We start from the raw sequence: 16,065 nt of genomic DNA on the forward strand, positions 1-16,065 counted from the left end.
GCCACCTATACACTCTAACCACTAGGCTACCTGCCACCCCTACACTCTAACCACTAGGCTACCCTGCCGCCCCTACACTCTAACCACTAGGCTACCTGCCACCCCTACACTCTAACCACTAGGCTACCTGCCGCCCCTACACTCTAACCACTAGGCTACCCTGCCGCCCCTACACTCTAACCACTAGGCTACCCTGCCGCCCTTACACTCTAACCACTAGGCTACCTGCCGCCCCTACACTCTAACCACTAGGCTACCTGCCGCCCCTACACTCTAACCACTAGGCTACCCTGCCGCCCCTACACTCTAACCACTAGGCTACCCTGCCACCTCTACACTCTAACCACTAGGCTACCTGCCACCTCTACACTCTAACCACTAGGCTACCCTGCCACCTCTACACTCTAACCACTAGGCTACCCTGCCACCTCTACACTCTAACCACTAGGCTACCTGCCACCCCTACACTCTAACCACTAGGCTACCTGCCACCCCTACACTCTAACCACTAGGCTACCATGCCACCTCTACACTCTAACCACTAGGCTACCTGCCGCCCCTACACTCTAACCACTAGGCTACCTGCCGCCCCAATGGAGTTGGTTTACCATTCACTTTGATAACAGCTTTATATACACTGGCTCCAGGTCATCTATAAGTCTTTGCTAGGTAAAGCTCTGCCTTATCTCAGCTCACTAGTCACCATAACAACACCCACCCGTAGCACGTGCTCCTGCAGGTATATTTCACTGGTCAAAGCCAACACCTCCTTTGGTCGCCTTTCCTTCCAGTTCTCTGCTGCCAATGACTGGAACAAATTGCAAAAATAGCTGAAGTTGGAGACTTATATCTCCCTCACTAACTTTAAGCATCAGCTGTTAGAGCAGCTTACCAATCACTGCAGCTGTACGTAGTCCATCTGTTATATACTTTTTTGCTATTTTACACACCAGTATCTCTACTTGCACATCATCTGCACATCTATCACCCCAGTGTTCATTTGCTAAACTGTAATTACTGCGCTACTATTGGCCTATTACATTTACATTTAAGTCATTTAGCAGACGCTCTTATCCAGAGCGACTTACAAATTGGTGCTTTCACCTTATGACATCCAGTGGAACAGCCACTTTACAATAGTGCATCTAGGTCTTTTAAGGGGGTGAGAAGGATTACTTTATCCTATCCTAGGTATTCCTTAAAGAGGTGGGGTTTCAGGTGTCTCCGGAAGGTGGTGATTGACTCCGCTGTCCTGGCGTCGTGAGGGAGTTTGTTCCACCATTGGGGGGCCAGAGCAGCAAACAGTTTTGACTGGGCTGAGCGGGAACTGTACTTCCTCAGTGGTAAGGAGGCGAGCAGGCCAGAGGTGGATGAACGCAGTGCCCTTGTTTGGGTGTAGGACCTGATCAGAGCCTGGAGGTACTGAGGTGCCGTTCCCCTCACAGCTCCGTAGGCAAGCACCATGGTCTTGTAGCGGATGCGAGCTTCAACTGGAAGCCAGTGGAGAGAGCGGAGGAGCGGGGTGACGTGAGAGAACTTGGGAAGGTTGAACACCAGACGGGCTGCGGCGTTCTGGATGAGTTGTAGGGGTTTAATGGCACAGGCAGGGAGCCCAGCCAACAGCGAGTTGCAGTAATCCAGACGGGAGATGACAAGTGCCTGGATTAGGACCTGCGCCGCTTCCTGTGTGAGGCAGGGTCGTACTCTGCGGATGTTGTAGAGCATGAACCTACAGGAACGGGCCACCGCCTTGATGTTAGTTGAGAACGACAGGGTGTTGTCCAGGATCACGCCAAGGTTCTTAGCGCTCTGGGAGGAGGACACGATGGAGTTGTCAACCGTGATGGCGAGATCATGGAACGGGCGGTCCTTCCCCGGGAGGAAGAGCAGCTCCGTCTTGCCGAGGTTCAGCTTGAGGTGGTGATCCGTCATCCACACTGATATGTCTGCCAGACATGCAGAGATGCGATTTGCCACCTGGTCATCAGAGGGGGGAAAGGAGAAGATTAATTGTGTGTCGTCTGCATAGCAATGATAGGAGAGACCATGTGAGGTTATGACAGAGCCAAGTGACTTGGTGTATAGCGAGAATAGGAGAGGGCCTAGAACAGAGCCCTGGGGGACACCAGTGGTGAGAGCGCGTGGTGAGGAGACAGATTCTCGCCACGCCACCTGGTAGGAGCGACCTGTCAGGTAGGACGCAATCCAAGCATGGGCCGCGCCGGAGATGCCCAACTCGGAGAGGGTGGAGAGGAGGATCTGATGGTTCACAGTATCGAAGGCAGCCGATAGGTCTAGAAGGATGAGAGCAGAGGAGAGAGTTAGCTTTAGCAGTGCGGAGTGCCTCCGTGATACAGAGAAGAGCAGTCTCAGTTGAATGACTAGTCTTGAAACCTGACTGATTTGGATCAAGAAGGTCATTCTGAGAGAGATAGCGGGAGAGCTGGCCAAGGACGGCACGTTCAAGAGTTTTGGAGAGAAAAGAAAGAAGGGATACTGGTCTGTAGTTGTTGACATCGGAGGGATCGAGTGTAGGTTTTTTCAGAAGGGGTGCAACTCTCGCTCTCTTGAAGACGGGAGGGACGTAGCCAGCGGTCAGGGATGAGTTGATGAGCGAGGTGAGGTAAGGGAGAAGGTCACCGGAGATGGTCTGGAGAAGAGAGGAGGGGATAGGGTCAAGCGGGCAGGTTGTTGGGCGGCCGGCCGTCACAAGACGCGAGATGTCATCTGGAGAGAGAGGGGAGAAAGAGGTCAGAGCACAGGGTAGGGCAGTGTGAGCAGAACCAGCGGTGTCGTTTGACTTAGCAAACGAGGATCGGATGTCGTCGACCTTCTTTTCAAAATGGTTGACGAAGTCATCTGCAGAGAGGGAGGAGGGGGGAGGGGGAGGAGGATTCAAGAGGGAGGAGAAGGTGGCAAAGAGCTTCCTAGGGTTAGAGGCAGATGCTTGGAATTTAGAGTGGTAGAAAGTGGCTTTAGCAGCAGAGACAGAGGAGGAAAATGTAGAGAGGAGGGAGTGAAAGGATGCCAGGTCCGCAGGGAGGCGAGTTTTCCTCCATTTCCGCTCGGCTGCCCGGAGCCCTGTTCTGTGAGCTCGCAATGAGTCGTCGAGCCACGGAGCGGGAGGGGAGGACCGAGCCGGCCTGGAGGATAGGGGACATAGAGAGTCAAAGGATGCAGAAAGGGAGGAGAGGAGGGTTGAGGAGGCAGAATCAGGAGATAGGTTGGAGAAGGTTTGAGCAGAGGGAAGAGATGATAGGATGGAAGAGGAGAGAGTAGCGGGGGAGAGAGAGCAAAGGTTGGGACGGCGCGATACCATCCGAGTAGGGGCAGTGTGGGAAGTGTTGGATGAGAGCGAGAGGGAAAAGGATACAAGGTAGTGGTCGGAGACATGGAGGGAGTTGCAATGAGGTTAGTGGAAGAACAGCATCTAGTAAAGATGAGGTCGAGCGTATTGCCTGCCTTGTGAGTAGGGGGGAAGGTGAGAGGGTGAGGTCAAAAGAGGAGAGGAGTGGAAAGAAGGAGGCAGAGAGGAATGAGTCAAAGGTAGACGTGGGGAGGTTAAAGTCGCCCAGAACTGTGAGAGGTGAGCCGTCCTCAGGAAAGGAGCTTATCAAGGCATCAAGCTCATTGATGAACTCTCCGAGGGAACCTGGAGGGCGATAAATGATAAGGATGTTAAGCTTGAAAGGGCTGGTAACTGTGACAGCATGGAATTCAAAGGAGGCGATAGACAGATGGGTAAGGGAGAAAGAGAGAATGACCACTTGGGAGAGATGAGGATCCCGGTGCCACCACCCCGCTGACCAGAAGCTCGGGGTGTGCGAGAGCACGTGGGCGGACGAAGAGAGAGCAGTAGGAGTAGCGGTGTTGTCTGTGGTGATCCATGTTTCCGTCAGTGCCAAGAAGTCGAGGGACTGGAGGGAGGCATAGGCTGAGATGAACTCTGCCTTGTTGGCCGCAGATCGGCAGTTCCAGAGGCTACCGGAGACCTGGAACTCCACGTGGGTCGTGCGCGCTGGGACCACCAGATTAGGGTGGCCGCGGCCATGCGGTGTGGAGCGTTTGTATGGTCTGTGCAGAGAGGAGAGAACAGGGATAGACAGACACATAGTTGACAGGCTAGAGAAGAGGCTACTCTAATGCAGAGGAGATTGGAATGACAAGTGGACTACATGTCTCGAATGTTCAGAAAGTTAAGCTTACGTAGCAAGAATCTAATTGACTAAAATGATTAAAATGATACAGTACTGCTGAGGTAGGCTAGCTGCGTTGTTGACACTACCCTAATCAAGTCGTTCCGTTGAGTGTGAAGTTAGCTGGCTAGCTAGCAGTGTTGGTTACGTTACATTGCGTTAGGAGAACGACAATAGCTGGCTAGCTAACCTAGAAAATCGCTCTAGACTACACAATTATCTTTGAAACAAAGACGGCTATGTAGCTAGCTATGTAGCTAGCTACGATCAAACAAATCACACCGTTGGGACTGTAATGAAATGAAATGAAAATGTGATACTACCTGTGGAGCGAAGCGGAATGCGACCGGAATGCGAAAGTTCTATTCAGTAGACGTTGGCTGGCTGTTGGCTAGCTAGGAGTGTCTCCTACGTTAAGGACGACAAAATAACTGGCTAGCTAACCTCGGTAAATTAAGATAATCACTCTAAGACTACACACTCTAAACTACACAATTATCTTGGATACGAAGACAGCAAAGACAACTATGTAGCTAGCTAATACTACACTAATCAAGTCGTTCAGTTGAGTGTGATAGTTACTACAGTGCTACGGTAGACGGTGAACGTGTTGGGCAGATAGGAGGACGACGAAATACGATAATTACGCAATTATCTTTGATACAACGACGGCTATGTAGCTAGCTAAGAAGAAATTGCTAAGATTAGACAAATCAGACCGTTGTACTATAATGAAATGTAATGAAATGTAATGAAAAAGTTATACAACCTGCAGACCGAAGGAGACCGAAGCGCGGATGCGACCGGCTCGCTCCAACCCACGAAGTAGAGGTATTGCTTCCACTGTGTCAACATTGTGACCAGGTTCTCTTTTCAAAATAAGATTCATTAATATATTTTAGGACCATTCAATGGTGTTACCTGTCAATCATTTTTTTGAGACCAGTATAATGATTTTAATAGTTGGACCGTCCAGATCTTTACATGGGATTGATATCGAAACACAATGCTTGACTACCAGGAAGATCACAATCAGATCACAATGTTTTTTTAATGGTCTGAACCTGTATAAAACAATGTGGGTACAATCGGAATGTGGACAAGATCAGGACAAAGGAAGCATGTTAGAACCAAGTATAAACAGGGCTGAAGGCTGTGACAGTAATTGAATAACTGTGTTACTGACAGTTGAATAGATGAAGACTGTCATGAAACCGTTTAAAAATAATTGTTGTGTAAATAAACTTGATTTAATTCATTGGAGTGTTTACTAAAGATTATAAGCGGTTGTTTTGCTAACTTAGTCTTTCTATAAAACTCTCTATATCTCCTCCTCTTTCCACCTGTCCTCTGATGCTCCAGCAGCTAAGAGCTGTAGGCTCTATGGCGCTTCAAGTCAAAAAATAATTTGAAGTGTGGACTTTCTTTCACACAATGCACATTTTCATTGCTTGCTAGTAAATAAATTGGTGTTTAAAAAAAAAAGAAGTTGGATGTGTCTGACCTATTCGTTAATTATTCAACAGCAGTCGACAAGGTTGTTCTGGCTCTGAGGCCTAGAATGTGCTAACGTTGTGTCTAATGGACAATGCGCCAATCTTATCCAACCTGGCATCGTATAATTTGATACCGTATCTCTTCTTAATTTATAGACTAATTGGTGCTGATTAGGCCTGGATCCTGGTCGATATGCTGCCCTAGGAAAGATGTATTTTTTTTGCCACCCTCCTATCCCCACGAAGTAGACTAGTAGCCTAGGCTATACAATGGCGGCCCACAATGCACTTTGATGAATGCTCATGTGGTAGCCTACCATCAGGAAATGTACTGTTAATCCCTGTTATTTGGTTATATACATTTGATGTGAAGTATGTCAGGTTTAGGAACATGTTATATAGGTACTGTAGGTAAAGAATCTAGAGCAAGGCAAGAAACCCTGTTTCTGGACAGCTACCCTTCTGTAGGTTTACTCTCCAACCCTGTTTCTGGAGAGATACCCTCCTGTAGGTTTACTCTCCGTTTCTGGAGAGATACCCTCCTGTAGGTTTACTCTCCGTTTCTGGAGAGATACCCTCCTGTAGGTTTACTCTCCGTTTCTGGAGAGATACCTTCCTGTAGGGTTGTTGTTGTTGAACGCTGTCGAACAGTGAAACCTGAACTAAAGACCTTGATTTAAAAGCTGACAATGTTTTTTTATATACTTTTATTTTATTTTGATTCATGCGGCTCTGGCCTAAATTGCTGTGAGTGCTGCCATCTGTCCCGGGATTCTGCCAGATTCAGTGTAGGGGAGAGACGCGAAAGCATAGCTAGCCTAGCTGACTCGGCGGTCCCAAATGGGGGCCGCTATTGAATGTTCCCAGCATTACAGGAGCTGTGTTTGCTTTGCTTTGTTCCGGGACAATGTGGACCGCACTGACTTTCAATGTAGCAACTGAAGGGCCTTCTATGCCATCAATGTAGCAACTGCTAGCTTGCGGAGGACTACAGGAGCGAAGTAGCTCCTCTTAGCAAGCAAGTAGCAAACCTACATAAACTACAGGAGAACCCACACCCACCTACTTTTTATTTTTCTTCTACCCCAGTAGCCGGACGCTGCTCTGGTCTGCTGGAAGTTTCGCTGCCGTGTCGGCTGTCCACAGCCTCCCCCTTCCCTAGAGAACGGAGCTGTTCTCGACCAAACCAACCAGCCATGGAGGTACGTCACTCACCGTGAAAGTCGAAGAAGGCATCCTTTGGCAACGGGGGTCTCCATGGAGATGTTGAGCATGGAATTGACACAGACCAGAAACAGCTGTGCCACGCTGGATCCAGAGGTTCCGGCACCTTCTTCCTTGGTGGCTTCCCAATCAAGATCGGATCTGGAGGTACCTGCTTTTTCGTCCTCGGTTCTGTCTCCCTCTCCGGTGGCTTCTACCTCGGGTTCAAATCCTCGGAGCTCACCAGACCGTGAGGCTGCCTGATAGACCAGCCCATTCAACATCACAAGCTGTCATCATAGGCAGCTCTATGGTTATAAACATCTCAGTCCCCAAGGCAAAAACCCTGTTCTACCCAGGAGCCAAGTACAGGACATAACAAGGCTGCTTCCGACTGTTCTACGACAGGCGCCGGGAGATGACACTGTCGTAGTCCATCAAATTCCATCAGAAGAGCTAGCTCGGACCATTGAGAATGGATTTTAAAGAAGTGATTTTAGCATTAAAAGACAACAAAAAAACTGCCAATAATTTCAGGTCCAGTACCATCGTTGGGCCGCAGATTACACACCTGGCTAAAAGACTACTGTAGCTCTGCTGGAGTCACTTTTATAGATAACTTTGACACCTTCTGGAAACAGAAGATACTCTACAGGAATGATGGAGTCCATCCAAAATCATCTTGGCTCCTGGACTCTGTCCACGCATTTCAAGGCTGCGTTGAAACAATGACTGGTAAATGATCCAAGACCAGCTCAGTTAATCCCTACCGTTGTGACAATGAGTCGTCATAATGCTGCATCAAATGTACATGATCTTAGGGGCATTGGCAAACACAATGTAAGTCATTTAATTTATGAATCCCCAATCATGTATCTCTGAAACTCACTTAGATAATACATTTGAAGATACAGTGGATACATGGTTCTAACATCGACCGAAAAGACAGAAATGCCAACGGGGGAGGTGTTGCTGTTTATATTCAGAACCACATTCCTGTAAAGCTTAGAGACGATCTAATGTTAAATACTGTTGAAGTAATATGGCTACAGGTTCACCTGCCTCACCTAAAGCCCATTCTGGTGGGAAGCTGCTATAGACCACCAAGTGTCAACAGTCAGTATCTGGATAATATGTGTGAAATGCTTGATAATGTATGTGACATCAACAGAGAAGTATATATTCTGGGTGATTTTTAAATATTGTCTGGCTTTCATCCAGCTGCCCACTCAAGAAACAACTTCTAACTGTTACCAGTGCCTGCAGCCTGGATCAGGTTATCAGTCAACCTACCAGGGTATTTACAAACAGCACAGGAATTAAATCATCAACATGTATTGATCACATATTTAGTAATGCTGCAGAAATGTGCTCTAAAGCAGTATCCAGATCCATGGGATGTAGTGATCACAATACAGTAGCCATATCTAGGAAAGCCAAAGTTACAAAGGCTGGTCCTAATATAGTGTATAAGAGGTCATACAATATGTTTTGTAGTGATTCATATGTTGATGATGTAAAGAATATTTGCTGGTCTGTGGGGTGTAATGAGGAGCAATCAGACGGTGCACTTGATCGTCTGCTACCCTCCTGTAATGTTTTCACTCCAACCCTGTTCCCAGGGAGAACTACTGTCCTGTAGGTTTTCACTCCAACCCTGTTCCTGGAGAGCTACCGTCCTGTAGGTTTTCACTCCAACCCTGTTCCTGGAGAGCTATCGTCCTGTAGGTTTTCACTCCAACCCTGTTCCCGGAGAACTACTGTCCTGTAGGTTTTCACTCCAACCCTGTTCCTGGAGAACTACTGTCCTGTAGGGTTTCACTCCTAGCCTGTTCCTGGAGAACTACTGTCCTGTAGGTTTTAACTCCAACCCTGTTCCTGGAGAACTACTGTCCTGTCGGTTTTCACTCCAACCCTGTTCCTGGAGATCTACTGTCCTGTAGGTTTTCTCTCCAACCCTGTTCCTGGAGAGCTACTGTCCTGTAGGGTTTCACTCCAACCCTGTTCCTGGAGAACTACTGTCCTGTAGGTTTTCACTCCAACCCTGTTCCTGGAGAACTACCGTCCTGTAGGTTTTCACTCCAACCCTGTTCCTGGAGAACTACTGTCCTGTAGGGTTTCACTCCAACCCTGTTCCTGGAGATCTACTGTCCTGTAGGTTTTCACTCCAACCCTGTTCCTGGAGAGCTACCGTCCTGTAGGTTTTCACTCCAACCCTGTTCCTGGAGAACTACTGTCCTGTAATGTTTTCACTCCAACCCTGTTCCCGGAGATCTACTGTCCTGTAGGGTTTCACTCCGACCCCGACCCTGTTCTGACTGTATCTCTAACTGTGTCTCTGACTCACCACAGGCTCACTGACTGTATATCTGACTCACCACCAGCTCTCTGACTGTATATCTGACTTACCACAGGCTCTCTGACTGTATCTCTGATTCACCACAGGCTCACTGACTGTATATCTGACTCACTACAGACTCTGACTGTATCTCTGACTCACTACAGGCTCACTGACTGTATATCTGACTCACTACAGGCTCTGACTGTATCTCTGACTCACTACAGGCTCTGACTGTATCTCTGACTCACCACAGGCTCTCTGACTGTGTCTCTGACTCACCACAGGCTCTCTGACTGTATCTCTAACTGTGTCTCTGACTCACCACAGGCTCACTGACTGTATATCTGACTCACCACCAGCTCTCTGACTGTATCTCTGATTCACCACAGGCTCACTGACTGTATATCTGACTCACTACAGACTCTGACTGTATCTCTGACTCACTACAGGCTCACTGACTGTATATCTGACTCACTACAGGCTCTGACTGTATCTCTGACTCACTACAGGCTCTGACTGTATCTCTGACTCACCACAGGCTCTCTGACTGTGTCTCTGACTCACCACAGGCTCTCTGACTGTATATCTGACTCACCACCAGCTCTCTGACTGTATCTCTGACTCACCACAGGCTCTCTGACTATATCTCTGACTCACCACAGGCTCTCTGACTGTGTCTCTGACTCACCACAGGCTCACTGACTGTATATCTGACTCACCACCAGCTCTCTGACTGTATATCTGACTTACCACAGTCTCTCTGACTGTATCTCTGACTCACCACAGGCTCACTGACTGTATATCTGACTCACTACAGGCTCTGACTGTATCTCTGACTCACCACAGGCTCTCTGACTGTGTCTCTGACTCACCACAGGCTCTCTGACTGTGTCTCTGACTCACCACAGGCTCTCTGACTGTGTCTCTGACTCACCACCAGCTCACTGACTGTATATCTGACTCACCACCAGCTCTCTGACTGTATCTCTGACTCACCACAGGCTCTCTGACTGTGTCTCTGACTCACCACAGGCTCACTGACTGTATCTCTGACTGTGTCTCTGACTCACCACCGGCTCTCTGACTGTATCTCTGACTGTGTCTCTGACTTACCACAGGCTCTCTGACTGTGTCTCTGACTCACCACAGGCTCTCTGACTGTGTCTCTGACTTACCACAGGCTCTCTGACTGTATATCTGACTCACTACAGGCTCTGACTGTATCTCTGACTCACCACAGGCTCTCTGACTGTGTCTCTGACTCACCACAGGCTCTCTGACTGTGTCTCTGACTCACCACAGGCTCTCTGACTGTGTCTCTGACTCACCACCAGCTCACTGACTGTATATCTGACTCACCACCAGCTCTCTGACTGTATCTCTGACTCACCACAGGCTCTCTGACTGTGTCTCTGACTCACCACAGGCTCACTGACTGTATCTCTGACTGTGTCTCTGACTCACCACCGGCTCTCTGACTGTATCTCTGACTGTGTCTCTGACTTACCACAGGCTCTCTGACTGTGTCTCTGACTCACCACAGGCTCTCTGACTGTGTCTCTGACTTACCACAGGCTCTCTGACTGTATATCTGACTGTGTCTCTGACTCACCACAGGCTCTCTGACTGTATCTCTGACTCACTACAGTCTCACTGACTATCTCTGACTGTATCTTTGACTCACTACAGGCTCTCTGACTGTATCTCTGACTCACTGCAGGCTCACTGACTGTATATCTGACTCACCACCAGCTCTCTGACTGTATATCTGACTCACTACAGTCTCACTGACTATCTCTGACTGTATCTTTGACTCACTACAGGCTCACTGACTATCTCTGACTGTATATCTGACTGTATCTCTGACTCACTACAGGCTCACTGACTATCTCTGACTCACCCCATCTCACTGAATAAAGTTTACACCATAATGTCAGCAGGTGAGTAACTCATGCCCCCCCCCCTTCTTCTTCTTCTTCAGATCCAGTTTGCTAACGCGGAGGATAAACAGGAGTTTCAGAAGTACCCCACTAAGGCTGGCCGGCGCTCCCTCTCTCGCTCCATCTCCCAGTCCTCCACAGATAGCTACAGCTCAGGTAGGTCACACACACACGGTACACACCAACACACACACACACACACTGTACACACCCACACACACACACACACGGTACACACCCACACGGTACACACATGGTACACACACACACACGGTACACACCCACACGGTACACACATGGTACACACACACACATGGTACACACACACACATGGTACACACCCACACGGTACACACATGGTACACACACACACACGGTACACACATGGTACACACACACACACACACACACACACACACACGCACACAGCAATAGGTGCTGGTGATTAACAAGGTAGCAAAAGTCCTCAGTCGAGGATCATGCATCTGTTATTAGCTGACAATCCTTCTATTATTCAACTGATGTGAAAGACCATGTCAAGCTACTACACTACACTGCCTGTTATAGACTATTAGACCAGAAATCACTTCCTTATGTGTCTCTGACTCTTTGCCCCCCTCCACCAACACAATGTCCAGCTGCATCCTACTCAGACAGCTCAGATGACGAGACCTCTCCTCGGGACAAGGCCCAGGCCAACTCCAAGGGCAGCAGCGACTTCTGCGTTAAGAACGTCAAACAGGCAGAGTTCGGCAGACGGGAGATCGAGATCGCAGAACAAGGTGTGGAATTACCACTGTCTGGCATCTACTTTCAGGCATCCACTGTCTTTGCATCCACTTTCTGGCATCCACTGTCTTTGCGTACACTTTCAGTCATCGTTCTGATAGCAACTATGGTAGATTTGCAATCAGGCCAGCCCAGTACAGCTTATATTGGCTGGGCTCATTATTGTGAAAATGATAAGTGTAAGTGCTGATTCAGGATCAGTGGGTTAGAGGCTGCAGAGAGTGCTTAGAGCTGCCATGCACCTCGCCGAGGACCGTCTCCGCATCAGTAATAAGAAGATACAGCATACAAATCAAATCAAACTTTATTAGTCACATGCCCCGAATACAACAAGTGTAGGACCTTACCGTGAAATGTTTACTTACAAATCCCTTAACCAACAGTGCAGTTTTAAGAAGAGCTAAGAAAATATTTACCAAATAAACAAAAGTTAAAACATAATAAAAAATAAAAAAGTGACACAATAACATAACAATGTGGAGACTATATACAGGTGGTACCGGTACTGAGTCAGTGTGGAGACTATATACAGGGGGTACCGGTACTGAGTCAGTGTGGAGACTATATACAGGTGGTACCGGTACTGAGTCAGTGTGGAGACTATATACAGGTGGTACCGGTACTGAGTCAGTGTGGAGACTATATACAGGGGGTACCGGTACTGAGTCAGTGTGGAGACTATATACAGGTGGTACCGGTACTGAGTCAGTGTGGAGACTATATACAGGGGGTACCGGTACTGAGTCAGTGTGGAGACTATATACAGGTGGTACCGGTACTGAGTCAGTGTGGAGACTATATACAGGGGGTACCGGTACTGAGTCAGTGTGGAGACTATATACAGGTGGTACCGGTACTGAGTCAGTGTGGAGACTATATACAGGGGGTACCGGTACTGAGTCAGTGTGGAGACTATATACAGGGGGTACCGGTACTGAGTCAGTGTGGAGACTATATACAGGGGGTACCGGTACTGAGTCAGTGTGGAGACTATATACAGGGGTACCGGTACTGAGTCAGTGTGGAGACTATATACAGGGGGTACCGGTACTGAGTCAGTGTGGAGACTATATACAGGGGGTACCGGTACTGAGTCAGTGTGGAGACTATATACAGGGGGTACCGGTACTGAGTCAGTGTGGAGGCTATATACAGGGGGTACCGGTACTGAGTCAGTGTGGAGACTATATACAGGTGGTACCGGTACTGAGTCAGTGTGGAGACTATATACAGGGGGTACCGGTACTGAGTCAGTGTGGAGACTATATACAGGTGGTACCGGTACTGAGTCAGTGTGGAGACTATATACAGGGGGTACCGGTACTGAGTCAGTGTGGAGACTATATACAGGTGGTACCGGTACTGAGTCAGTGTGGAGACTATATACAGGGGGTACCGGTACTGAGTCAGTGTGGAGACTATATACAGGTGGTACCGGTACTGAGTCAGTGTGGAGACTATATACAGGTGGTACCGGTACTGAGTCAGTGTGGAGACTATATACAGGGGTACCGGTACTGAGTCAGTGTGGAGACTATATACAGGGGGTACCGGTACTGAGTCAGTGTGGAGACTATATACAGGTGGTACCGGTACTGAGTCAGTGTGGAGACTATATACAGGGGTACCGGTACTGAGTCAGTGTGGAGACTATATACAGGTGGTACCGGTACTGAGTCAGTGTGGAGACTATATACAGGTGGTACCGGTACTGAGTCAGTGTGGAGACTATATACTGAGGTCAGGAGACTATATACAGGGGGTACTGAGTCAGTGTGGAGACTATATACAGGTGGTACCGGTACTGAGTCAGTGTGGAGACTATATACAGGGGGTACCGGTACTGAGTCAGTGTGGAGACTATATACAGGTGGTACCGGTACTGAGTCAGTGTGGAGACTATATACAGGGGGTACCGGTACTGAGTCAGTGTGGAGACTATATACAGGGGGTACCGGTACTGAGTCAGTGTGGAGACTATATACAGGTGGTACCGGTACTGAGTCAGTGTGGAGACTATATACAGGTGGTACCGGTACTGAGTCAGTGTGAGACTATATACAGGGGGTACCGGTACTGAGTCAGTGTGGAGACTATATACAGGTGGTACCGGTACTGAGTCAGTGTGGAGACTATATACAGGGGGTACCGGTACTGAGTCAGTGTGGAGACTATATACAGGGGGTACCGGTACTGAGTCAGTGTGGAGACTATATACAGGTGGTACCGGTACTGAGTCAGTGTGGAGACTATATACAGGTGGTACCGGTACTGAGTCAGTGTGGAGACTATATACAGGTGGTACCGGTACTGAGTCAGTGTGGAGACTATATACAGGTGGTACCGGTACTGAGTCAGTGTGGAGACTATATACAGGGGGTACCGGTACTGAGTCAGTGTGGAGACTATATACAGGTGGTACCGGTACTGAGTCAGTGTGGAGACTATATACAGGTGGTACCAGGTGGGTACTGAGTCAGTGTGGAGACTATATACAGGGGTACCGGTACTGAGTCAGTGTGGAGACTATATACAGGTGGTACCGGTACTGAGTCAGTGTGAGACTATATACAGGGGTACCGGTACTGAGTCATTGTGGAGACTATATACTGGTGGTACCGGTACTGAGTCAGTGTGGAGACTATATACAGGTGGTACCGGTACTGAGTCAGTGTGGAGACTATATACAGGGGTACCGGTACTGAGTCAGTGTGGAGACTATATACAGGGGGTACCGGTACTGAGTCAGTGTGGAGACTATATACAGGTGGTACCGGTACTGAGTCAGTGTGGAGACTATATACAGGGGGTACCGGTACTGAGTCAGTGTGGAGACTATATACAGGGGGTACCGGTACTGAGTCAGTGTGGAGACTATATACAGGTGGTACCGGTACTGAGTCAGTGTGGAGACTATATACAGGTGGTACCGGTACTGAGTCAGTGTGGAGACTATATACAGGTGGTACCGGTACTGAGTCAGTGTGGAGACTATATACAGGGGGTACCGGTACTGAGTCAGTGTGGAGACTATATACAGGGGGTACCGGTACTGAGTCAGTGTGGAGACTATATACAGGTGGTACCGGTACTGAGTCAGTGTGGAGACTATATACAGGTGGTACCGGTACTGAGTCAGTGTGGAGACTATATACAGGGGGTACCGGTACTGAGTCAGTGTGGAGACTATATACAGGTGGTACCGGTACTGAGTCAGTGTGTGGGAGTACAGGTTAGAGGTAATGTGTACATGTAGGTAGGGGTGAAGTGACTATACATAGATAATAAACAGTGAGTAGCAGCAGTGTACAAAACAAATGGGGGGGTCAATGGTAATAGTCTGGTGGCCATGTGATTAATTGTTCAGCAGTCTTATGGCTTGTGGGGTAGAAGCTGTTAAGGAACTTTTTGGTCCTAGACCCTAGACAGATCAAACAGCAGTGTTCTCTTTCTGCTTTGCTGGCGTTGTTTGACTTAATGATGTGCTGGCGTTGTTTGACTTAATGATGTGCTGGCGTTGTTTGACTTAATGATGTGCTGGCGTTGTTTGACTTAATGATGTGCTGGCATTGTTTGACTTAATGATGTGTTGGCGTTGTTTGACTTAATGATGTGCTGGCATTGTTTGACTTAATGATGTGCTGGCGTTGTTTGACTTAATGATTTGCTGGCGTTGTTTGACTTAATGATTTGCTTTGGAAGTCATGGAAGTTCTACTAAGCTGACATTTATAATTGTTTTAAGATGGTCATTTAGCCTTTTGATTCTGAATTTTAGGGCCTCTGTAGGTATCAAAGAAATCTAGACAAAAAATAGACAGTATCTGGTTGTATAAACCGTAGTCCTCTGGTTTAATAGACAGTATCTCTCAGGCTGTGCAGACCTAGATGAGGAAGTGCTCTGTAAGTGGTCCTAGAACTGCTGCCTGTGCCTTGACAGCTGCTGCTGGCATTTACCGTAAGCCTACTACAAGCATATGTAGAGGTGCATGTGGTTTTACATCAATTGTGACCGACCACCTGGGTTCGGTCTTATGTAGCAAAATTAGAAATTGTGTTTTTTACATTGGATAAAAGCAGATACACAGAGCTACAACATGG

At 48.1% G+C, this 16,065-nt stretch overlaps 1 protein-coding gene across 3 annotated transcripts in view; it reads left to right on the forward strand.

The window, feature by feature from the left end:
- Positions 1–16,065, forward strand: part of LOC115101925 (S-adenosylhomocysteine hydrolase-like protein 1) — a 78,795-nt gene that overhangs the window by 25,324 nt on the left and 37,406 nt on the right. For all 3 annotated transcript variants that reach the window (XM_065005163.1, XM_065005164.1, XM_065005165.1), the window contains exons 2-3: positions 11,218–11,332; positions 11,815–11,958. In XM_065005163.1, coding sequence (XP_064861235.1) covers positions 11,218–11,332; positions 11,815–11,958 — 259 coding nt within the window. The remainder of the gene's footprint in view (positions 1–11,217; positions 11,333–11,814; positions 11,959–16,065) is intronic.

Source organism: Oncorhynchus nerka, linkage group LG20 (assembly GCF_034236695.1).
Source record: "Oncorhynchus nerka isolate Pitt River linkage group LG20, Oner_Uvic_2.0, whole genome shotgun sequence".
In the NCBI taxonomy this organism is placed as follows: Eukaryota; Metazoa; Chordata; class Actinopteri; order Salmoniformes; family Salmonidae; genus Oncorhynchus; species Oncorhynchus nerka.